At 40.3% G+C, this 26,396-nt stretch overlaps 1 protein-coding gene across 7 annotated transcripts in view; it reads right to left on the bottom strand.

Annotated features, from left to right (window-relative positions):
• Nucleotides 1-6,994, bottom strand: part of ANO6 (anoctamin 6) — a 132,033-nt gene extending 125,039 nt beyond the window's left edge. For 5 of the 7 annotated variants that reach the window (XM_050325434.1, XM_050325436.1, XM_050325437.1 and 2 more), the window contains exon 1: nt 6,878-6,994. In XM_050325434.1, coding sequence (XP_050181391.1) covers nt 6,878-6,956 — 79 coding nt within the window. In that variant the 5' untranslated portion in view covers nt 6,957-6,994. The remainder of the gene's footprint in view (nt 1-6,877) is intronic. The other 2 variants (XM_050325433.1, XM_050325438.1) reach the window with 1 other exon arrangement.
• Nucleotides 6,995-26,396: the final 19,402 nt, after the last annotated feature.

Raw genomic sequence — 26,396 nt, 5'->3', positions numbered from 1 at the left:
ACAAAAGATTCTGTGCTCAGATGTTTACATTCTTAGACTGACTAGCAGACACAATCTATTGTTTCATGACAATTCACAAGACTGCCAGTTTTCATTTCCCACAGATGCCAGCAATAAGAAAATAAAGTGTAGAGTGTCCTTCTTTACAGCTTTGCATTCCTACCATGCTGACACTGATACACCCCAAAGAAAAATAAGGCCAAAATGCCACAAAGACTTAGGCTACCACTGTGAGGTGGTTGTAGGGGTGGAATACTTCTTTTGATAACCAAGCCAATTTGTGCTGCTTGACGTGTTTGTAACACAACAGACTAGAGTTTTCATTTCAACTGCCAGATCCATCAGACTTGAACCATTACACCAAATGGTAGCAATGTCCTAGCAGTCTCTCCCCACGGCCACTGCAGCAGATGAACATACCCTCTTCAGAGGTAAAACTGCTCCATCTCTACTCACACTAAGCCTAGATTTTACTTTTTTGGGGAGGTACAAGACTGATTTATGCCATAGAATTGCTCTCATACAAACATACTCTTGTGTTTGTGTCTAGGGTTTTCCACCACAGCAGAAAACACCCATTTTAGTATCAGATCGCCTTCAGGGTTTGCAACATGTCTAGTGGCAAGCTAGACCTTAATTCCACAGCATGCAACCCACCAGTTCCTAGGAAATTGCAGGTACCAAGAAATGCTAGGATGAGGTGATTTAAATGATAACAACTTTATTGAATGACACACATGATAACAACTTTGTCAACAACACAAAGCTGGAGGAGTGGCCTATACCCCAGAGTGCTGTGCAGCCCTTCAGAAGGAAGGAACATCTTCTCTGTTTGGAGAGATGGGCAGAGAAGAACTGTCTGAAATTCAGCAACAGCAAATGCAGGGTCCTGCACCTGGGAAGGAACAACCCTGGGCACCAGGACAGGCTGGGGACTGACCTGTTGGAAAGCAGCTCAGCAGAGAAGGACCTAGGGGTTCCAGTGGACAGCAAGCTGTCCATGAGCCAGCAGTGTGCCCCTGTGGCCAAGAAGGTCAAGGTGGATTAGGAAGAGTATTGCCAACAGGTCAAGGGAGGTGATCCTGCCCCTGTCCTCTGCCCTAGTGAGGCCACATCTGGAGTGCTGTGTCCAGTTCTGGGCTCCCCAGTACAAGAGAGACATGGAACTCCTGGAGTGGGTCCAGCAGAGGGCAACAAAGATAATTATGGGACTGGAGTCTCTGTCTTAACATGGAAAGACAGATTTGGGCCTGTTCAACTGCCAGAAGATACAACTGAAAGGGACCTCATCAATGTCCGTAAGTATAAGGGAGGGTGTCAAAAGGATGGCGCCAAGCAATAGGACAAAAGGTGACAGGAGGAACAATTTCTTTACTGTGTGGATGACTGTACACTGGAATTGATTGCCCAGGGAGGTTGTGGGGTCTCCCTTCCCAGAGGTATTCAAGAGCCGTCTGGGCACAATCCTATGTCATGTGCTCTAGGATGACCCTGCTTGAGCAGGGAGGGTGGACCAGATGACCCTCTGTGGTCCCTTCCAATCTCACCCGTTCTGTGTTTCTGTGATTTTCCCAAGCATATAGTATCCGATATTATTAATAATCCTTCTCTAATTACTTTTGAAAGGTCCCTTTGCATAGAAACACGTCTGTTATGGTGTGTGTACATCTCCCCTTCCATGTCTCTGGTCTCCTGAAATTCAAGCTCTCTATCTGCAATATAACATACTGCATAAAATGCAAATCAGCTGGTATTAGGGCATTTTTTGTGAGTTTTTGATTGCATTACTTTCAGTAACCATAACACTGCTGGAGTCCTGTACCATGTAGCAAAAGTCTGGTTGTTTCCTACATATTGATTTTAATAAGTTTTCTTTTTTACAAATGAACATGGTTGAAAAGTCATTATAAAAAATTGAAGTTTTTGAGCATAAGTGTGTACAGAGTATTTTTCCTTTTAAAGGAACTTGTGGGTTGCATAAATAGTGGAAAAATTTCAAGGAATAACTTGTGATAAATATCCAACATAAAATTTATTGCTTATAAACAGAAAAGAAACAGAACTATTAATATTAAAGATGTGCAAATAACACAAGTTGATACTGTAGCAGATAACAAGTCCTCTTACAGCTTATCTATACTCATCTTACACTTATCTATATATATCTATATCTATATATCTATATCTATAGATATATAGATATCTATCTATATATATATCTATCTATACTTATCTTACACTTATGTATAAACTGGGTTCATATATTCAGTACAGCTAAATTTCAAATACAGGAACAAAGAATACTTTCAAAGTACAGGAAGTTTCTTATGGACAACTGGGGACTCAGTCGTGGTAAACAACCCTTAAAATAGGTGAAAATTGGGTACATTTGTTTTAAGTACATAGGCTGTAAATTTCCTAAATTCCTGCCTGATTCTCTGATCTCCTTCATAATTTATGAATTATAAATAGCTGCAAACTGGTAATTATATTGTAGTTAAATATTTTTATACTCACTATTCATTTTTTAGTAGTTTTGTAGAAAAATCATTAGATCACATTTAAAAAGTGAGTGGTACCAGTAGTACTTTCAAATGCAACCATACTTGGTGACAAGATTGATGTCAAGGTTGGATTGTGTACTCCTCTGAGGCTTGGATTCTGTGAAAATGAAGCGGGCAGAAATTCAGGAGATAAAATTACTGAAATATGAAGAGAGGAAGAAATGTAGGTAAACTAGGGTAAAAGATATATGTAGGATAACAGATATAAGAGGAAGGACATGAAGGCATTAAAACTAGTTTAAATGCTGAATGCTATTAAAGGTCGTCAGTATTTCCTAAACCTGTACCAGTTCCAATTCCCCATGAAGAGTCTCTCACTGCCATAATAAAGGAGACCATGTGTCTACACTCCTGCTTGTTCCTGTTCCTCATCTCCTAGATATAAGTCCACAAGAACACTCTCACAAACAGAACAAAGGGAGCAGAAATTCTTGATTCTCAGCTCATCAGTATTCCCATCCCACACACATCTTCAGCACAACAAGGGACTGCAATGTGCCCTGGTCATTTTTAGGTTGATTACAAGACTGAGAAGCAACAGAGAAGAAAACCAGGTGTGAAAAGAGTGGACTGGGGCAGTTTTACTCATTACTGCAGATAGATTGAAAAGGAAGATAGTGTCCTTTCAGAAACAGAACCACAGTTTTTTAAAGAATCTTCTTATAAAGCCTTGCACATTATAAAAGTATTAGATTTGGTCTCTGCACCTACTGCCAAGCAGAACCTTTCAAATTTCCCACAGGATGGGGATTACACTTAATAAATTGGAGGACAAAGCCACACTTCTCAAATAAAACATTTAACTATTACAACTTTCCATTGCATTCCAGACTTCCGTAGAGAACTGACCATTTCACAGCATCACAAAGGCAAACTGGAGTAATTTGAAGATAATTGTTCATATGCTGTACATTCATACTGGAGTACAGTATATGATATCAATAATATTTGTAGGGTCATACAAGAAGCAAGTTAATTAAGTAATTGAAGAGGAAAAAAATCAGAGCTCTAGGCAGGCAGCATGACTAAATTCAGCATATGCCATGAAGAAACAACCAGAGAACAGAGCAGTGAACAAAAGTAATGAGGTGAAGAACAGCTATGCCAGCTCTACATCATTTGGATTAGCACATCATCCCTTAGGGCAGGGTTCCAGTTGTACAGGGGGATGCAAAAAACTGGTTATTTTAGGCTGCAACTCCACAATAAATGATGCCTGAATAAGCTAGTACTGTTGTATGTTTTTTCATACTGTGATTGGTAAAAACATATCCTGAACGATAGCATGAAAGCCCTTTCAGAAAGAAGAGCTGGAATCTTCATCAGCACAGTATCTACATTGTGTGACAAGAAAAAGGTTGACGTATGAACATCCTTTTCACAATCATCTGTAAAGCATGGCCTGACCATTACTGCAGCAGTATCAAAAGATGAGAAGATGCTATACACTCAAGGCTCAGGGAACAACTAGGATATACATTTGAGTAAAACCAAGACAACAGTTACTAACATATCCCAGTGAAGACAAAAGCATTTCTTGCAGGCTGGTTAGTCATGATGGATGCCTCTGGATATTGTCTGCATAAGTTAATTTTTCTGGAAAGTGCACTCAGTTATTCTGTAAATCCTCAAACACAAGAAAACCAATGGTATGAGGCTTGGCACCAGGGAGAGAAAAACTTTACAATTCATGGAACTGCCTGACGGTTTCTAGGCAGAAAATAAGGAGTTTGGAGAATTTTAAATGCTGTGGCAATTGCAGGTCAATGTCTTTCCCACCATTTCTGCCTGGTAACAAGATACCTCAGACACAAATTGATGTCACTGATGTAACAATCATCTTGACAACAGTCTGACTCCAAAAGAAAAAGTTGCCCATCTTATTTAAGCATTGGATAAAAAGGTTTCAACTTGTCAAAAAGCCTAATCTTATGACAGGACTCTTTTCCCTAAGCACAACTCTGACCCAAATAAGCCTAAGCCTGCTCCTGATGTGAGCGGTTTGCTAGTCATCAGCGTGGATAACCAAAACCAGTAGTATGCCAATATGAGACAGACCACTCCCTTTATGTGACATGGCTACAAACTTTGATATTCCATGATAAAGCTTTTCTGATGAGCTTTTAACACTTTGAATGGATCTTGAATAGAACTGGAAAGAGTTCAGAAATCCTGCTTTTTTGCTGAAGCAGGGATACCGTCCTTGGGAAAAATGCATATGCAAGTGATACAATAAAACTGGAGATAGGCAGATGATTTACAAGTTTATCAGACTAATAAAATAGCTCTCTTGTAATTATACATAACATTAAAACCCTGAGATGGTTACACATGCATTTTGCAAGGCAGAGTGGCAAATGTGACAGTGCCGAGTGCTGTGTAACAGGCTTTGCATAACAACTCATGAAATCACCACTTCCCAATTTTTAGTCAATTTTGCCACATAGCATGAGTTGTTCCAAACTGTTGTATCCTGCAAGCTGAATATGCAGCTCATGATCTCCTGGCTCTGGGAGCTGAACTAATCCCAAGTTGGATAGAGAGTCATGACTAGGGAACAATTTAGTTGTTCTCTGGGGTGAAGAATGGAAGGAAAAGGCATCTGTCGATTAATGCATTGCAGTGCTGATCCACCCTTTAATTTGGGGAGTGGAGTCAAACAATATCTCTGCCTCTCTTCATATGGAAAATTGAATTTGTCTTTGGACTGTTACTGTAAATCAAGGGATACTCCCATCTGAAACAAAGGCTAGTAATGTTGGAGGAAAGATATTCCCTGATTTCCACAGACATAGGGCGAGGCTCAAACTTTATACACTTTTGGAGTGAGCTAACTGAAAAATGAGGCAGGCTGTATTTGCCATTATTAAGCATTAGTATTTAGAGGCAATAAGAGTATCAGAGAGAGTCAATGTCACTAATATTTTTTACAAATGCAGAAATTCAGTCCCAGTATTAAAAATCATCAAAATTATGCACTTCTCAGTGAAAACCTTTTGAACAATAAGCAGGAACCCTTTTTACTTGATAAAATTTACATATACAGATCTAGCTTCTACTTGCTTGTCTAATTGACATTTGCCTGCATTCCTTATTTGTTAGATCCATTTTAACAAGTTAACCAGAAATAAGACTTTAGAATATCTTGGCTACTGCAGCTGAAAACAGGTTCTGAACTGAAGTAAATCTGTGTGTCTTCAGTGAAATGAATAGACCCCTTCTGTCTGAACTAGCTGAGAATCAACCCCTTTTGGGCTGTTTTCTGGAAATAATTTAACAAAATTCATTCACACAGTAAATACAATGTCATTGTCCTGGGCTGCTGATGCTGGAACAAGACTGACACACACTTTGAATTTAAAACTCTCTGTCCATTTTACTGTCTGCTTTTCTGGCAGACAGAAGATGCTTTTTTTTCCCCCAGCAAAATCGTACTTTGCCAATTTCTCTCTGCTTTGCCAATTTTCCCCTTACTTTTTATTTTATTTTATTTTATTTTTATTTATTTGTTTGTATGGGATGGGGTGATGTCCCTGAAGGAGAGTAGGTTTAGATATTAGGAAGAAATTCTGAAATTCTTTACTATGAAGGTGGTGAGGCAACAGAGAAGTTGTGAATGCCTCATTCGTGGAAGTGTTCAAGACCAGGTTGGATGGTGCTCTGAGCAGCTTAATCTAGTGGGAGGGGGGTTGCAACTAGATGATTTTGAAGGTCACTCCAACCCAAAACATTCTGTGATTATCCTCCTCTTCTGCTCGGCTATCACGCTAAGGCACGCGGGGAGAAACGGGACTCACCGGGGCGTGCGGAGGCGATCGAATACTTCGCATTTTCCCAAGGATCAAGGCACGGGGGCACGGGTTGTGCCTGTGATGGGAGATCCCTACTACAGCAAAGACCTTCAGTATCGCACCTACTGCAAAGCGCTGCTTCTGTCCCCTCTCACGCGTTTCCCTCCAGGGAGAGGGAAAGGAGCAAGTAAAGTTTGCGGTGCTTCTCTGCCTACTGAGCCTTGCCGATGCTATGGAAGCAGGACCATCGCCACGCCGCTCCATGAGGCAGCCACACCTAGCACACACCGCCAGCACGGACAGACATCCCGTATTTTACACGGAAAAACCATCAGTAGTTGTAGCAGAAGGAGATGAGAGGCGGTGTGGGCGCCCTGCCTGCCGGTCCCTCCGGCCCCCGGCGGCCACAGCCCCGGTGCGGCGCCGGCAGCACCAGGGATCTCCAGGGCTGTAGCCTCCGCCGAGCTACAGGGTGAACCCGCTGTCCCGCCGCGACCCACCCCGCTCCTGCTCGCTACTCACCGATATCCCCATCATCATCATCTTCCTCCTCCTCTTCCTCCTCCAAATCCAGCAATACATCTTGGCTCTTCATATTCATCTTCCCGAAGTTGCAGCCCCCTTCACCCTCTCCCCCGCCGCCGGGGAGCAGAGCCCGCCCCGAGCCCTGCCTGCCCCGGGGCGGAGCGGCAGCAGGGCCGGGGTGAAGGCGGGGGGCGGGCGAGGGGCGGTCACCGACACCTTCCCGGCAGGAGAGTCCACCCCCGCCCACCCGGGCACCGCCGGGCACTGCCGGGCATCGCCCCGCACTGCGCCCTCCCCAAACGCTGCAGGGCGGGCAAGAAGAGCTCCGTGTCTTTTTGAAGCACTGGGTCTTTTAAAAATATTATGTACCCAAGCATTGAGGGACTCACCATTGCTAAATATTGCTGAAAATGTGAAGCCCACATACGCACCCAGCCCCCCCCCCCCCGAGTAGTAAGTATTGGCAGAGTTATTTGGAAAAAGAAACGGAAATTGGAGGGGAAATGCTCAAGGACTGAATAAAAGGCCCATCTCTAGAGTTCTACTGATGTATTCAGCTTCTTGTTGACTGTTTCACAAGTGAGAGGTTGTCCTCATCTCCATCTTCGCCTCCAGACACAGCCTACGAGAGTTTTGCAACACAGGGAATGCAGAATTGTCACTATGCGGGAATGCTGTGGAGGCAGAAGTACTCAGAAAAAGGGCTTTGAGTGCTCAGCAATATAGTCATTTACTCACGTGTATTGGTTCCAGGGGGGAACTAGGAGGTTCCTAAAACTGCAAGGTATCCAGAAGAGTGCCCAGAGAGGAACTGGACTGAGGTTGTATGGTGGGAAGAAATGCAAATGGAAATAAGACTGGAAAAATGGATTAAAGAAATGGGGGAGCCATGGTTTGGGGGTTTTTGTCTGCATAAAGCAGTAAAAACCCTATAAGCAATCTATTATCACTCTCTAGCCTATTGCTGATACTGAAATGACCCACAAGACCCAGGACATTTAAGGTATACAAACAAGAAACTGGACAAAAGCCATTTGTCAGATAAGTTTGTCACTTACTAATATAGTTGTCCCTTGCTAATCTGTAGTCAGTCATCTGTGGGTTAGAGTCACAGCAGGGCCTGGCATTACAGTAAGTCTAAGTGCAAGTACTTTCAGCAAAAAAATGAGTTGAGAAATTTAACTGGAAAATTTTGGAGCAGTTCTGCCTGGCAGAGGCTGTTTCTCATTGATTGCTTAAAGACAGAAGTGGTCTGCAAGGGCGTGAGTAAAACCATCAGAACAGAAGCTACTACTCTTGCCCTTACTGATGCCAGCACTGGTGTTAGTGTTATTTGCACCATCTTACACTGCACATTTTTCTCACTCAGATAAAGAAAATCTCACAGAGCTGAACAAGAGAAGGAGGGTCATGTGATGGGGAGATACCTACTAGGGGATAATGATGCATAGCAAAATGTGTTTTCTTGTGTCCTAAGTTAGAAACCTGGTGTGCTGCCCTGTGATGCAGCCAATCTGCCTCTGACCACCTAAGCATGTGCCTTACTCATCATCATGACCCCTTGTCAGGTTTCACACTCAGTGAGGTCACGGGGAGAGAGTGAATTGTGCAGCTCCTAGCCAGGGGTGTTCACTTCAGGGTGACTCATTTGCAGACACTTCATGGTTTCGATGTGCCCAGCACACAGTTGCAGCAAGATCTTTAGATACCTGTATTGTGTAATGTTCAATTGCCCTCCTCCCTTGCAGATCCTCCCCAAAATGTTGTCCTGGCTGGTGAGATCTTATTTCATAAATGATGGAAGGAGAGCAGGGATTGTTACAGACAGGGTGCAGCTTGGCTTAGGACTGTGACGTGAGATTTGTGCGCTGAGATACTTACCCGGGACATAATTGTTACCTTGGTTACATACTTCCCATTTTCACATTTAATGAATGAAAATGTAATCAAATAATAGTAAAATGCAAAAAAAAAGAAGCACCTCAAAACCAGGCTATAAACAACATGTTGATTTTTTTTTTAACTTGATCCTACTAGAAATACAGGTAGAGGATCTACAACTTCAGTCCTGATATTACTGTAAGATTTCTCCCAGCATTTAGGGAACCTAAAGATTTTGTGGGCTTGATTCAACCTTCAATACCTGAATGTTTAATTTCTTAGATTACTTCAGAGTGGGGTTTCACAGTGACCTTAAAAACCAACGGGAATACTGTGTCTAAAATTCCCACAAAACTGTTTGAAAATGAATAGCTTTTTTTTAACTTAGTACCGGGTGCAAATATTTCCATGTGTACTGTTGGTAAAGCATCAAAGCTTCAGGAGCTTGACTTTGTTCCTCCTGAAAAACAGATTAAGAAAAAAAAAAGAAGTAAATGAAGAGGAAAATGCAACAGCACCACCCTGCTGCCATCTCTTTGTCAGATGTATAATAGCAAAAGATCCATTCAAGGAATTGCAGTTGTGTAACCCCTACCCAAGTTTTTCAAAAGCTAACTTAAATGAAAAACTTAGGGTAATCAACTAATCCCTAACCCTGCTCAAGCATGGCTGTATTCAATGTTATGGAAGAAATGAAATTGTTTTAACATTCCTGATAGTGAGAAACAGAGCCAGTCCATGGAGCCAGTGTAAAAAGATTACTTCCATGAGTAAGGGTTTCATAGCAACCGTAACAATATAGATCAGGAAGAGAGTAAAAGAGATTTTTTAGCCCACTGGTGACAAAACTCTGGTGCAGGCACCAAGTCTTTAACTGATATGAATCTGGGCTGACACCAAGGACTCTGAGTCATAGGGCCTTGGACAAAGAATCTGGCACTGAGCATCAGCCATTGGTCTGGTCCAGCCCCCAGCAGTAATGCAGATTTGAACATATCCAGACAATGATGACAAATATTTGCCCATCATGTACTTAACATTCTCTGGTGGGGAACCCATGAGGTCCCCAGGTAAGCTCTTGCCAGAGTTTTAATACAGAGCCAAAATAATTTTGCAGCATTTGAAGCTGTTTTCTTCTTGTCCTTCTCCCTGCATCCATGAGAACAGCTAGTGGTTGTTCTCTTAATAGCAACATATTACATGTGGAAAACCATCACCTTAATGCCTCTGAAGCTTTTTTCATCCAGACTACACAAACCCAGGTCTTTGATCCTTCCAGCATGTGTCACTGTCTGTGCTTTTCTCTCTCTTAGCAAGATAGCACGAAAATCACAGTGTGAGGCCCTATGGAAGGTGATATTGTTTTACAAAATCTCTTAAGTACATTGTCTTTACCCACTTACAGTCCTTTTCTCAATGATTGCATTGGCTTAGACTCTCACATTCACATACTTACAAAACCAACGTTAAGTGTTCAGGTGGTCTGTGTAGGGTCACTTGTGTACATCACAAGGGACAAGGGAACGATGGAAGCTCCATCCTTGGAGATACTCAAAAGTCACACGGACATAGTACTAGAGGTAATATTAGCAGGGGACATGGACAAGGTGACTACTAGAAGTCCGTTCCAATCTCAACCATTCTGTGATTCTGTGAAGGGATGAGAGGTATCAGGTCCTCATCATACCTGTTGAGCAATGCCAAACTAATTTCTGGACAGCTGCTTTATATCCAAGAACCAAAAATCACTATTATGTGATTCTTTTGCATCAGACTTCTGCTTTTTTCAAACCTCCATAAATTTTAGACAAGTCTGGTCTGAGCTCCTTAAGGCCATAGTCTGTGTTACAGATGGGCTAAAAAGAAAAGAGATGATGTAGGTGATGTGCTGTCGCCTTCTTCCCGTCTTCCTCTTGTTAGAGGGTAAAGTCTTCTGCTGAAAGGCAATCTGTGGTCAGATTTCACTGGAGTGAAGGCCTCCTGTGCTTAACACAGGAAACAGTTCTGTGTGCAACAACAAATACTGTGTTCTAGGTAAGAATTCATCTGCAATGAATAGTATTGCTGTATCATTTTGGATGCGGTTTTCCTTCTAACATGTCCCAGAGCAACAATATTTTTTTTGCCACAGTTGTCAACTCACATTTCTACTGTACATGCAATAAGTCTTAGATTAATGTTTGCAATGGAGATTCTTTGTCAGAAAGTTTTCCATTTTTTATTTCTGTAATTGAATTTCTTCTCCTAAGGGGATAATTTTTGCCTTGTTTTTATTATATTTCCTCATTTGATCAGTTCTTTCTCATTTGTCAACATAATTTTGAATACAATTGTTCTTTCTTGGTGCTTGCAAACTAAAGGAGGACAAAGTTCATACAGCTTAAACCATAGGCTTGGCAGAATAAAGACCATGAACATCTAGAAAGCAGTCAGTTACAAAATTTGGAGGACTGGTAGGTAGTGTACTTAAAAAAAGTCTTGGAGGGAAAGAGTTTTGTGGGAAAGCTATCAATTATTGAAAGATACCATACTAAGGCTACTATAGCAAATTATATCAGCAAAATTTGGGAAGAATAGCAGGAGACAAGCATCTCTGTGTGATACTTCTAATAACTGCTGGATATTGTGCTTTCCTATCTGAAAGCCCATGAATTTTACTCCATTACTGAAAATATTTGAAACTCAGTAGCAGAAAAGAGACCATTTGAAATGCAAAGCCCCTGCTCTAATAGAGGTATAAAATCAGAAGGAAGATAGAAACAAATAAAATGGTCATTCCCCACAGGAAATTCCCTTAAGTACACCAAATTATTCAGAAACTTGCTGCATTAAAAGTCAATGAAAGAAAATGTCGGAGAATCTAATTCCAGTCCACCACACCATGTACTTTTCCTGGTACTGTTAAGTTAGTGCTTGCAATCTGTTCAAGTCTAGAGAAAGATGACTGTAGAGAGTTTCGACTGAAGAGTTTTGAGATCATTTTGTTTCTACAAGCTCTTGTGTTTATTTCAGTATGATTCACAGACAGGGAGAGCAGGGAAGCATTAAGGGAAATTTAAATTACCAACATTCTGTACAGCTCTAGTATTTTTCTTTTACCTTGATTATGTTTCCAATTGCATGTAATCCTCACAGATTTCTTAATTCTCACTCTTGCATTCAACCTCTAGTCTGAGATGACAACTCCAGTCTCTTTTGCCCTCTGTTGAAGTGAATTGGTAATAACAATTACCAAGAAAATGTGAGCTACAATGTATAAAAGAGGATAAAATAATTGATCTCAGACCAGTGGCATGTGTAATTACTTGACGCAGAAGGCTCATAAGGGCTGCCAACTCTTCTGCTGGCTTCTACCTATGTGTTCATTTTACCCTCTTTCCCCAGCTGTCCTTAGTATGAGTGGTAAACATGGTAATTAGATGGCAAACTTTTTGTCTGATATTTCTAACCTGTTTAATAAAAGCCTTTAACTCTTAGGAAAGGAATATACATGACCAATGTGTATCTTAGAATAATAGAGTCAGAGTTCAAATACTTCTATTTTTCTAACACAAATATCTGAACTCAAATAGTTCAGAACATTTAAACTTCAGGGAGATTACGAGATTATTCGGAAAGGTGAATTATAAACAATTACATACAATCATCTTCTTTGCAGTGTAGTATCATAGTTTTATGATATTTTAACTGTACTTACAAAAAAAAAAATTCCCATATATGTCTGGATATCCCTGAGTCACAGGAAATGACTGTAGCAAACCTTACTCATTCTTCAAGAGAGAGCATGTTCTCAGTCATCCTCCCTCACCCTGCAAGTGCACAGCAGACGACAGCATTATTGCAGATAGGTGGTGGGGAAGGCAAAGTCACCTACATGGGATAGTTAGCTCAGGTATGGTAAGTGACTAAAGTGATAGTACCTCTGCACGTTGCTGTCCTTTGCATGGGGATACACTAAGCTGCTCTGAATTACTGTGGTATCTGGGCATCATGTTTAACTGCTGGGGAAGGTATGTCCCACACTTGTAGGATGGCAAACAGGTTTTGTCTTAGTGCTCTGAAAAGATGCAAATAGCTACATTTAGTGCTGACCTGAACCCCACTGAAATTTTTAAACTAATTTGAAAAATGTTGTGCAGCATTCTTGTGCCCAAGTGCAGGTACAGACTTGTTGGGAAAGTAAAGGAGAGGAATAAACACAACCATGTCTTATAACTGAGTGTTCAGACTCCAAAAAAATGCCTCTCTCAATGAAATCTTTACCAGTTGTCTAATTTCAAATAGGAGCTGTATGTCCTGGAAAGATAAAATTGTTGGTGAATTTTGGAACACAAGGTAATATAACTTGATGGAAAAGTTAAAGAGTCCCGTAATATTGTGGTAATACTACAGGTTTTTCTGCAGTTGCCACAAAAACACACATAAAAAGAAGGGAATGTTTCAAGAAATTTGCTCATAGAAGATATATTTTATTTTAAAATAAAAATAGGTTATTAACACTTCCCTTTCCATGCTGGCTTACATCAATTTCCCCTGAGTAACTGAGAAAGTACCACTCTGTGAAGCACACTTAACAACATGTATAGCCAACTTACTTGTCCACTATCAGTAGGATAGATATTGTTTGAGTGAAAACCTGCACTCATCTTATGAAAAATATGCATATGGGAATTTCAGTTATAAGGTCAGAAAGGGTTGTCTTGGTACTAACTCCTGTGGGTTACATCCCCTCCCCTCATTGTCACCATTTCCCCTTACTGTGGTGGCCAATGCATCCCACACTTCAGCCAGTGTTCACTTTATCTGCAATTCCAGTGGGATAAGCAAGTGCTTCCTCTGTGTGCTTTCAGTGAAGCTCTATGCTTGTGGTAAGCAAAGTGCTCTCAGAGACTGCTATTGTCCATCAACCCCACCACTTGCAAGCATAGATTTTCCATTAAAAGTTGAAGAGAGAGGAAGAAAGACGGATTCTGTAATAAATACCATAATTAGGTAAGTGACATTGTCAAAATACTTCAATAATTTGGTTATATCCTGTGGCCACGAAACAATCTTAAAATAATTTGTCAATAACTATATCCTGCAGGGATAAAGCAGGAGCTTTTGGTATTAATGAAAACCTGGCAATCAAGCTTCATAAGACTTTACTTACAGCTGAAAGCCTGAACAGAAATGCACAAGAAAATCCTTAACAACAGTTTGACTCATGTTTGTGATTTGCATACTCAGAAGTTCCTCCCTACAGGTAGAGAGAAAATTCTAACTCCTTTGGCTCCTTCTCTTCTATTTCCAGATCAGACTTCTATCAGGATGGGTAGCTCTTCTGCTAGGCGTGGTCTTGATTTTCATCTAATCTTCATTTACATTCCTGTTGCTCAGTTGTTCCACTGTTAGATGCTATGTCTGTACTGGTTTGTGGTCATACAACTGATGTACATCTGTAGACTTCACAACTGATGATATGAGAGCATTCTGTGGCAGGCTTTAATGCTTGCACAGAAGCTGGAGGAGCACATATGCCTGCCTGTATCAATTCCTCTTCCTCTGTGGTGCAAAAGGAAATGATCTTGTCACCAGTCCCTCCTCCTCCTCTACTCTGTTGTGCCATGTTGCACTTCATTGTATTTCATATTTGCTTCAAGAAGAAATTGCACTCACAGGCAGATGAGGAGAGTTTTGGTCCTCCTGAAAGATGTGAAGGAGGGCTCTGCTGTAGTCAGTTTGGAGCCCCAGGGGGAATATCGATGTGGTCTGCAAAGTCTTTTTATTGCACTTGAAAGAGAAATAGAGCTTTCTTCACATATCTTCCAGTCTTGCAAAATGTAAGATAGAAAACCACTCTTATTTACTACTATGAAGCATTAAATACATTGATATATACACACAGAGTGAGAGAATTTCCTAACCTGTTTTATGCACCTTCTTTTTTTCTCTCCTTGTATCATTTTGGGTTTTTATTTTCTCTTTAAAGTGAGCTCATATGAGCCTTAAGACGGGCCTTAAGACTCTTAGTTGCGTAAGACCAATCTCATTCACCAGATACAAGCAGGAAAGAAAACATATAAATGTTTGAGGAAGTTGGGACCACACAGACCAAGTTACCCATCCTTTGCCAGGTGTTTGACACCTAGTGTGATTTTAAAATGAGGAGTTTGCTATTTGTCTCTGCAGCTTTGGCCTCCTCAGTGAAGGCTGCTGCATTGCCAGGAATGTGTATGCTTTCTACTGCCCAGGATGCTGTTTTGTTACTGCTTCCTCCTTCGGCCACTTGCCAGAAAATCACCTTGGAAACCCAGGCACCAGTTTCCATGGTCACTTGGAAGAGCATATGTTTCCTTCCATTGCATGGGGTATTAGGAGGAGGAAGTCCACAAGCTTTTTTTGCCAGAGTAAATTCGATGGGATTGGACTCAAGGAGCTGCATCCTGACCTTATTTCCTCTATCAAATCCCCAGCTGAAACCACCAGAGCTGCAGAGTATAAAGAAGGGTGGAATGTGGTTTTATATGAGGGTGCTTACAACTGAAGCTGTGAAATGATATCTTACAAACAATTTGCCTCTGACTTATTATCCAGAGAAACTCAAGAGTGAGATAAAGAGGAATAAAACAGAACCTTGTTCTCCCCCAAATGCAGCCACATAAAATTGCATAAATAAGAAATAAAAGCCTTTGAAAGCACTCTCCTGATGGTTCAGGTGAAAAACAGCGGTAGCTTGTCAATCTAAAGGTGTGACTGTGCCAGTATCTTGTACTCAGAAATGGTCCATGTCTGGCTGTGGAAAAAAGTGAAAGAAATAGCATGAGGATTCTTCCAAACTCTCATTTTCCTGAAACCACCTAGTTGGGTCGAGCACTGTAGGATCAAAGACTAAAAATTCAGAACAGGACTTGTTGACGTCCTCTAAGGAAAAGCAGAACTGTTCCTCATGCTGCTCTGTTAAGACTTCTCTCCATTGCAACCACCACAGGCTGCAGCAGAAATATCTCACATCAGGAATTGTAATAAGGTCAGGGGAAACATAGCAAATACTTAATGCTCTCCCATGGCTTAAACTTTTCCAAGTAAAGGTTGTCACAATTCCCTTTCCATCTCAAAGCTAGTTTCCTTCTGAAAGGCACTATACCTGTATCTAGTTTCTTAGAGAAACAAGGTGCCTAATCACAGGGTCCAGAATGATGATGAACTGGTAGATCACAAAGTGATCAAGTCCATACTGTGTTCCTGCGAAGTACCAGACGACTTTGCAGCAGTTTTCTAGATCTGCAATTTGAAGCCATGTTGATTGTTTTGTGAGCAGAAACTCTGCTTGCTGCTGTTGGAAATTAACGTTTGAAAGCAAGAAACCTATCCTCCCATTTACAGATGTGACTATTCTCAAACTTGTGTCTGAGACACCAAGTCACTACAGCCCCTGTTTCTTCATTCTTACTTTCCTAACCTTCCATTCAGAAGGAAAATTATTAGAGGAACAGGAAATAAGGAAAATCCAAAGTCAAATACCGTGAGAATAATTTCTGTTAAATTTGATGTTTCAGTGTGGGGATATGACAGGTCACTGCCAATGAACAGAAGGGTTTGAACAGATTTGAGCTTATTTTGCTGCTATGAGCTGATTAGATGCCAGCCAGCCAGTCCAGGAGCTACATAAATGTGGTAGATTCCTGATTCATTGCTCTCTCTCTCTAAGCCAATATGCCCTTCTGAAGTATGCAGAAACTAAATTGTATGATTACTGTGGCCCTTTCAAAACCAGTTCAAAGAGAATCAGTTCAGTAAATTCAGGTTGTTTGGGACACACTTTGTCCATACTGGATAACCCATTTAATCGCATTAACTCACAGAAACGCATTTGTGGAAGCTACTGTTGAATGATCAGTTGGTTCCATGCTACATGATATTCCCTCAGAACACCTGGGATGCTTTTATCATATTTGTATTGCCAACTTTGATACTTCTGAAAGGAGCTGACAGTTTTCAGTAACCACCACTCAAGTGAAGAAGTCACTTCTGCATTGATCCATTTTGTGCATACCCTGCAGAATCATGGGCAGAGTTACAGTCCTTTACTGCTAACAAGCAAGAAGAAAATCAACTCTGCTTAAATGAACTTGAAATTCTCTTTAGCATCATGTATCTGCACCTTCAATAGCTACTTATTTGCAATTTCACCACCATGTTTTGGATTGCATCAGTTATGATGTTCAGTTTCTAAACAGATATAATAAATACTGCAGCACAATTTTCAGCCCACCATAGGCAGAGTGTAATGAGAATTGGACCCTTCACTACACCTCAAGGCCCGCCAAGAGTTTGTGTTAACTTTTAGTGTTTTCTTTTGTTGTTGGTCATACACTCCAATTGCCCTGCACATGAACTATTTAAGGAAAGTTCAATATTAGGCCTGGCTCACTAATTTTTATTTAGTTTTTGCTAGGAGATTAATTACCTTCCTTCTAATTATTCATGCCTAAACTGAAAACATCAGTTTCTCTTAACCTCTCTCCCTTAATTGGACATGGCTAAATTAATTTTGTTGATTTCTGCTAAAATCTTTTTCAATAATCCATTATTTTCTGGTGTAGATATTTAAGCAGAAGCAACTTAGCCTGGCTGTAGGAATGTGGCATGTCAAACTACTCTATTTGTCACTCTTTCTGAAATGACATTAAAATTAATTAAACAACATGACATAGCTGTGATATTAATTGAGAAAAATTTAGGAAATGCCAAGTGCTGTCTCTCTGCACATTCTTAATGGGTTTTACACAGTGTATGTACTTTAGTTTACATTCCATAAAACAGCATAATATCACTTTTTTCCTGGAAGTCTTATGGAAAAAAACAACAACAACAGTAACAATGACAATAATATAATTACACGTAATTGTAATTTGGACAAAAAGGTCTATCTAACACCCAGTTTTGTCAGCAACAAAGCCTTAGCTAGCTAAAATAAAGTAATACTGGAGCCCTGCCAAGGGAAGCCTTATGAATAAGTGCTCGTGACAGAGTCCTTTCAGAGGAGTAGTCTCAGACAAAGCCCTAGGAAGACTAGTTGAACACAGCCCTGCACATGGACCACAGTAGATTGAGGATAGTGTGGCTAAAGCCAAACACTGAATGGTTTCTTCTCTGAGTGGGTCCCACATTCTGCCTGATAGGTGATGCAAGAGTCCTGTGGCAAAAATAGTATTTTGTAATGTAACTGCTGTTAGTGTCAAAATGTAAGTTCCAAAAGCCTTTTTTAACTTGGAGATCCCTGACCTTATGACTTCTGACGTTTTCTTCAATGGCAGCCTTCATGCATGTGTAATACAAACAAGTTTATGCTATCCATGCAGTATTTACATAACTTACAACAGAAAATGAAACTTCTACAAAATAATTTCTCTGATCGTTTCTGTGGGTGATGGGTCTCTACCACTGAAATGCCACAGAATATATCGTATCCAGTTTTACTCTCAGACACTGAATATAAATGTCTTACTCAATGTTGGACTTGGTTGCCTCTGCCCAGTGATTTTTCTCCTTCCAAATGTGACCTGCAGGTCTTGAGAACAATGTACACGTGCTGCAGCTACCTGTGGATGCACCACTGTTAACTTCTCTCAGATCTGACAACACATGTTTCTGTTTTAATGGCTGGTAAGACCTTTTTAACACAAGGTTATGCATTAGAGAGGGAGGACAAGGAGGACACGGTATTTTAGCCAGGCACACAGACCAGCATTGGGCTGCCTTGGCAGTGACCTACCCTTTGAGTTTGCAGCAAGAAGCTCCTCATGCAAGAAGCAGCAGCAGCACCATCACCACCCCATCCCTTCCATCCCCCAGTCTCTAATCCATCTCACTTTTTGGGCTTGGATTGTGACACAGGATGTTGTACAAGTCAGAAAGAAATCACATTACTCTAGTCCTCAAAGAGAGCTCCAATATTTCAGTGCAGAGATGAGGCTTTTAAACCTTCCCATCCCTTTCCTCAGGAACATGTGAATCCATCTATTTCTCTGTTAGCAGGAGCAGAGGAGGTGGCAGCCCTTGGTGGGGCTCACCTCTATGCTGGTGTGAGGGAAATCTGGTTCCTTTCATTCCTTCCATCCATGTCTCTGTAATTAGGGCCCAGGAAATTTACATGTTTGTGGTGCTTCTGCCCTTAGAGACACAACTCTCCTGGTCCCATAGATGGTCCCAAACATATTTTTTCCCAGGTATTGCTGAGGATCATCCTCCTGGTATGGCCTTCCAGGTATAAGGAACAGTGATGTTCTGTGACACACAAGAGACATCCAAGTGTACAGATGAGATGCAAGGGACATCAAACAGCATTGATCTTTGAAATTACAGCCAGCCCACCTGGATGTGAGCTGAGTCTAATGTGCTGATGGGTTGGTTGATGGAGGAAGGAGCCCAGTGTAAGACAAGAGTCTCCTGTGGTCATGAAGGGAACAAACTGAGATGTTGAACTACCTACAGCTATATGTCTGCAATTACCAGACTGACTGCAATGCCCGCCTTGCAGTAACATGATACAGTATTTTGGTCTGGTTTTATAGCTCTTTGTGTTGAAGAAGAACATTTCTGACTTTGTAGTCTGAACTTTAACCTTTGATATATCCAATTAATGCAAAAAGTTTTTTCTAGGCACCTCAGACCTTTGCAAAGGTCAAATCTCAAAGTCAGAATTTCATTCTGAAAGATGGTTTCAGTGAGGGTTAGGGTGCATTATGCTAAGGCTTGGACAAAATCTCCTTGCAGCTGTTGGTTATGACAGCTGTCTTTAATTCAGAATAAAATAAAAGAAACAGTAAAGCTCCTTCATGGAATTAGACCACTGAAACAAAAGAGGTACTGCCATGATCAGAGCAATATACACCACTGGAAGGATCCCTGATAAAAAAAGTTTTTTTTGGCTGAATACGAATGTGGAGGTGTGGACACTGATTAATGAAGGTAGGTGTGAAGAGACGCAGCAAAACTGTCACAGGCTCATGCAGAGACATCCAAAAAGCAAGGAAATAACCACAGCAAGTACTAGGCATGTGACCTCTTAAAAAGTCAATAGCCAGAGATGTCTTCCCATGACAGCTCTGCTGAAAGGATTTCAAAATTAAGAATAAGGTGTTTGCCCTCTTTTGATAACTTTGATTTTAGTCTTTGTACATAAAAGGGACAAAAGTCAGAAAAAGATCTAACTTTGCCATCAGTTTTTCTTCCTGAAGGAAACTTCCATTAAGACTCCAAACACTGAATAGCAGTTCATAATCCAAAAAGGAAAACATCTCTCCCCAGAACCTTGCCAAATTTCATGTGAAACAAAATGTACCATGCTAGGAATAACAGTAACAAGAGCAACAGATAAATATCATTATAGACTGTGCTTGTTTCATTTCTCAACTAAAACAGCTCCACCTATCTTTCCTGCTTTTACATGGAGTTAGAAGAGACCAAATGGACAGTGGTAGCATGTCTCCATGGACAAGAGCTTTGCCCAGCTAGTAGGAGCAGTGTGTCTCCCTGAGGAGATCCTCCATCAGTCAGCCTGGAGGAACCTCCCTCTGACCCTTACTGGGAAGACTAATGCTGTTTGAAGGTGAAATGGCTTTGAGCAGCACTTGAAGCCTTGAACACCTGGAACAGAGTTTCTTTCTGGTCGCATAAGGACCTATAGCGGGTCATGGAAGCATTATGGAAGGCCAGCCACTAAGTGTGAGTTTGAGCATTAGGTTCTCCTTCTTTGGTGGGTTTATTGACTGTATAATAGCTTGGGCTTCCTTGAGGAATGCTTCTTTGTACAGGATCTGCAAAGCTTTCTCATAGCTTTGTCAGATGAGAAAAATCTTCCTTTCTGGTGTAGTCACAGGGCCAGCACCCATGGAGCATCCTTTTGACTCAAATGGTCAAAGAGAGACTCCCTACACCACAGTGTATAAGAAAGTAAAGGGTGGTTGTAGCAGAAAGCCTTCAGAGGTTTGTGCAGACAGAGTCACCAAGGGAAACTGTGTTATAGTTAAAGTAGGTAGAAAGCTCAAGCCTGGAAGCACAGCCTAGCAGGTCCTGTGATGTTTGCTTGTGCATTTGTTCACCTGAGCCTTGTGGGACTAGTTAGTTCTTCAGTAAATTTTCATTTCCTAGAGTTCTTTGAAACTTTCTGTAGTTGCACACAACTCTGAAAATCCAGGCTTAGTATTTAAAATGCGTTCATCATTTTTGAAGTGCAGAATGTCAGAAGAGCGTGCTGACACCAACAGGGTACAGACAGAAAATAAAGAAAACATAATTTTAAAGCATATGTTTTCATTAAGAATGAATTACCAGATGGTTTTGGCTACTTTAGTTAAAGCCAGTGGTACAATGCTCTCACAAATTCTAAGGAGAGTTGCTACCTCTTGTGAATAGAACAGCTTAGTAAAGGAAATAATCTCAGAATACATACTATCAATGCAAAAGAAAACAAGACTGCCTATTAGGAGCTAATAAAACTTGAAAATAGGTGATTTTAAAAAAAGAAAATAGAGTATCCCTCTAAGTTTGGTTGTTTCTATTTACATTTTGATATAGATACAAGACTTATCTGGACATCGAGAAGTTGCCTGTTTCTGATCCGGAGAGGTGCCCATCAAGTAAGCCAAACTGCTGGGCTTTGCCTGACTTTTGGGGAAGGCGCAGGAAATCAGGGCTATGTGCACAGGCAAACCATGTCTTCTGGATGCTTTTGGGTGCTTGGGATCCTTCAGCTTTGCCTGCCAGTACATAGGATCGTTATGCAGCAGTCCCAGTTTCCTGCTGTCACATTGGAGTGAAGTGAAGCAGTCAGCTGTCTAACTTAGTACTATGGATATTTGAATGTTTTAAGATTACCTATATTCTTAATCAGAACTACAGATCAGCCTTTTCCCCAGTCAATACCTGGGCTTACTTTTCATGGAAGCAGTTGATTTATAAATAGCATTCATTAGTATCTATAAAATGGTATGTGTAGGGATGGTACTGAGATGGCATGCATGAAGGTGGCATTTGTAAGCTGTTTCACCCCTGTAATGTCACTCACCACTGTTGGAAAGAAGCTGTTGCTAGAAAGCCTCAGCATATATTATTGCATTAGCCAGCAAGAAGAGATGCTATTAGGCATTTCAGCTGGAGGGGAAGGCCATTATGCTTCAGAAATCCTTTCCAGTCCCACAGAGGTTAATAATTCATTACAACTATTTTGTTGATCTTGATCTAAGCATCACAAGACACAGCTAGACTAAGAAACTCTCAGGATCACAGGACAAATCACTGATAAACCAGGGAATGGTGATGGAAGGAATCCAGACTCACAGATTGGTAAAGACAAGTATATTTTATTTAAAGACTACTTGTGTCTGTCTATAAAAACTGATCTTTATGGAAAAGGTTAGCTGAACAGTCCCAGATTGGATAGTTAGTTTCTCTAGAAAAAACCCCAAAACTTCTAAGTATCTTTGGATAAAAACTTTTTTTTTATGTTTAAATTTTCCCATAAATAACATTAAATAAATTGTTAGAGACTGTGAGGGCATCACGTATCTGTAGCACAAGCGTTTTCTACAGAGGAATTCTTAGAGAAAGCTCTTCAAATGTAACATACTAAGGTAGCTCCAGAGACTCAAATTGCATTAGGAGACTTACATCTACCCAATATGTACAGTTGTAATCTAGAGATATACTTAAATTACTACCAAAAGTAACTGGAAAAAAAAATTCCTAATACAAATACAGTGTTTTACCTGTAAGATTAATGTTATCACATCGTCATGATCTTATATGAAATAGTTATTTCATCTGGGCACTTTGTTTTCCTGATTGTGTTGAAAGAGTCACTCTAGAATGGTGTGATTTCCACTGCTGTATTTCTCAGCATGTGGCAGTCATGTTAGTGCAATTAAACACACATTCACTCATGCATACCGAGTGCAGGCACTAACAGCCGCTTAACTAAAGTCACTTTTAGCCATAACTTATATGGAGCCCTGGGGTAGCTCATTAGTTCTCTCTCATTGCTATTTATATACCCACGAGCTTTGTCAAAGAGCTGGGGATTGTTTAGAGCTGCCTTTCAAGCAGAAGGCGACTCCGCTGGAGTGAAACCTGGAGGAAGCCAGTCAGCCTCCTGGTGGCAGCATGATCTCACGGACCGCCCGTCCACGGCCCCCCGAGTCCGCCCGTACTCACCGCAACCAGCGAAGAAGCTCCAGCAGCTATAGAGGGTGGGAAAAATAACAGGAAAAGGAAAAGGAAAAAAAAAAAAAAAAGAGAAAAAAAAGAGAAAAAAAGAAGGAGAGAAGAGAGAGAACAGGGAAGAGAAAAAAGGGAAAAAATAGAAATGAAAAATAAAGAAAAAAGAACAAGAAAAAATTAAAAAAGGAAAAAGAAAAAAGGAAAAGAAAAAATAGAGGGAAAAGAAAAGAATAAAAGAGAAGAGAAAAAGATAAAAAAATAGGCTTTGTTAATCATCACAGATTAGGTGACATGTCTCTGGGAAAATAAAAATGCATTTAATTACTGCTTTAAACCTCTGGAGGCCTTTAAACAAATAAAAATATTAGAAATTTGTTGGGATTTTGATGTAAATTTGACCACACAATGTAAAGAGGAAACTATTTTGTATGGTTTATGTACTCTGTATTTGAATATTCTAATTTATTTTCCCTGTATGTAAATTCCTTTAGTAAACAGGATTTAACTCATGATTTATGCTAAACAAGAATGTTTTGGTATTTTTAAAAATGCAAAGGATGAATACACAAGAAAATACACAAGTTCTGGTCAGATTTTGCCTCCCAGTTACTTATTTCAGTGCCTAATAGATGATTTTTCAAAGGAAAGAAAAGCTTTCATTTGCAGAAATGATCTTGTAGCACTGAAAATCTAGGCTTGCCCAGCCAACACATGGTGGGGTGGGGAGGGAACATGGAATAGTTGTCCTGTGCACTGCACATGAATTTGAGAAACAAACTTCTGCAAAACTAATCCCCAAAATAGGTGGTGTTGGTCCTTTCTTGACAACTCTAGTAGAAAAATTGCAACAAGGAGAAGCTTCCCTGGTGCAGTGTAGTCATGGAGCTTCCATCCATTTTTCTTGCAGATCCTCACAACAAGAATTTAAAAATAGGCTGAATTTAACAAAGAGAAAATAAAGAGTGAAATCCTGAACATTTCAGTCAACTTTAAACTTTTCCTTTAGATTTCCCTTTTTCCCTTGCCAAACCTCACCCTCTGAATCCACCCCACCAAAGAAAAAGGTCCCATCTTGTCCTGTTAAAGTGAGGTCTGTCTGGACCTCTTCTAGGTGGAAAACCAAAGTTGTGAAGTCCCAGTTAGCCAGGTCCAGCTGCTCTCTGTGCCTGGTAAGTTTCTTCCTTGACCCCATCTCCCCTTCTTCCAGAAGGAAACTCCAACAAACAAGCAGCAGCTTTCACCAGTTGGATCTCAACAGAGGTTGATTTTACAGAGAGGGAAGGACTTCCAGCCAACAAGTTAAAATAATGGCAGATGAACTCCTAAAGGAGCTTTCCTTTAGCAGCAGATAAGGAAGGAAGCAGGACTGTGCAACAACATTTAGAGGTTTTGCTCACTCTTTTCCTTTCAAATGCAAAACCTGAATTTTGACCATGCTGTCTAACATGTTTTTGTTTTGAGAGTGGCACTTAGAGGTTGTGTGTTCGCTACATTGTCAATTTAACATCTTCCTCTGTCTCTGTCTGCAAGGGGCACTATTTTTTCCTCAGACAATAATAATTCAAATGGGGGACTATCTTTGCCAAAGACTTAAGTAGAAGTAGATACTTTAATTAACATAAGAAATGGGGTCCTATAGGGACCTTCCAGTGGAATTAATCTTCTCATGCTCTGCAATGCTGAGGTAACGGAACTATATTTGAAGTGTTTGTATTTTACAGCTTTTTTTCTCTACTCTCAGGCATTTGAAGTGCTCTATCTCTGTTTTCACTGTGACAGACTGGTACTTAATCTGCCTCACTAGACTGCAAAGCCATTCGTAAATAAAAGGAATTCAGACCGGGTAAAACCATTATGCAGGAGTGATTCAGATATTTGATTTTGCCTATAAGAGAAATGATGTCTCATGGACTATGAAAAAAAAAAGGAGGAAAATTAGTGGTGCTCACTTATGTCCTATGCTGTCTCTCAGAGTCCTGGCAAGACTTCCTTCTAACACAACACATACCAGAGATGATATTGATGTGATTCTGCTTCAAGTGTCAGAGTAAGAGACCTTTTTATATTTCACTAGATGTGAAAATATTTGTCGTTACACATTTTTCACCTTGATGCTAGGAAGAGAAGATCCATTAGTTTAACTATTTCAGTGTAAAGTTCTGAGGATCTGCCAAAGTTTGAAACTGGAGTATTTATTTATCACTTTGTCATTGTTTTTTATTCTATCTAAGTGAAAAACAATTAGTTTAAAAACACTGGAGAGACAAACTAAGCCCAGGACACCACTATTGAACAGGTAGGCTTTCTTTACATGTTATTGATACTCTTGGAAACATTTTGTGGGCAGAGCTCTTGCTACCATTGGTATACTGAGAAATGGTGAGAATATTTTTTATGATGAAAAAACAGACTCAGATTTCCAGGAAAGGAATGGCTTTGCTGATTTCAGTTTTTACATTATAATTTTCAACAAATGCAAGCCTTTTGGTTTGGCATCACACCTACTTGTAGTCTTAACTATTATGAGCTAAGTTCGAAGTAAGTTGAGTTAGCCTTACTATATCCATTCTTCTCCACTTGGAAGCTTCAGTCCAGGACTTTGGTGGCAGTTGTGTGAGAAACCTGGCCACAATCCGTGAATGGTTGTTTGCCAGCTACTTTTCTGTTCGTGTCAGTGGGAAACCTTGCATGAAAACTGGTCCTGGAAATGCATTTACCGAGCTCCATCATGGCAAAGGAATGCAAGAGGGTAACAGGTTATTGCTATATTTTCCTTTTGTCATCTTTGTCAGGAAAGACTGTACTCTGTTTGCTGTCTGACTATTACAAACTGACATATGTTACTCATCTAAATGTATTAATGTAAGAACATGTATCAGACACTACACCTTTCCAAAGAAAGCTTCCCACACTGCTAGAATGTTGTGTGCTTTTGGCTTTTGCATACTGTTTCTGTTCTCTCCATCACCAGAAGTGAAATACATCACCCCTGATAAGATCTGTTTTCAGCTCTGTGAGCGGTTATTGTGCTTTGACTGCTAACAGTGAGAAATACTTCAGCTAAAATCTGAATACATTATTGGAATTAATACTTAAAATGTAAATTAAATAGACTTCAAGATCCAGCAATTCATAATCTGGAGAGTTGTGCAGAGTTTTTTCTCTCTCATTTATTTGTAACAGTGTAAACCTAGGAAAACAATAGATTGGGTTTGGGGTTTTTTTTATTTACAGGATAGAGCAGCAGCTGGTTAAGTGACTACTTTATTAATAACAGTAGTAATATAAATAATAGAATATAATTCAGGAGTTACACAGTCCTTGCTTATAAATGCAGTGTCCTGCTTCCATTTTATAAGAAACTCTTCAGAGCTCTACATAATATATAGTAGATTTTCAAAATAACTGGTTCCTTTTCAAAACTTGCACAGAC

This window comes from Myiozetetes cayanensis, unplaced genomic scaffold (genome assembly GCF_022539395.1).
Source record: "Myiozetetes cayanensis isolate MyiCay16 unplaced genomic scaffold, myiCay2020 scf3, whole genome shotgun sequence".
Classification (NCBI taxonomy): Eukaryota; Metazoa; Chordata; class Aves; order Passeriformes; family Tyrannidae; genus Myiozetetes; species Myiozetetes cayanensis.
The sequence above is the reverse complement of the archived record's forward strand: the minus strand, read 5'-3'. Positions and strand labels throughout refer to the sequence as shown.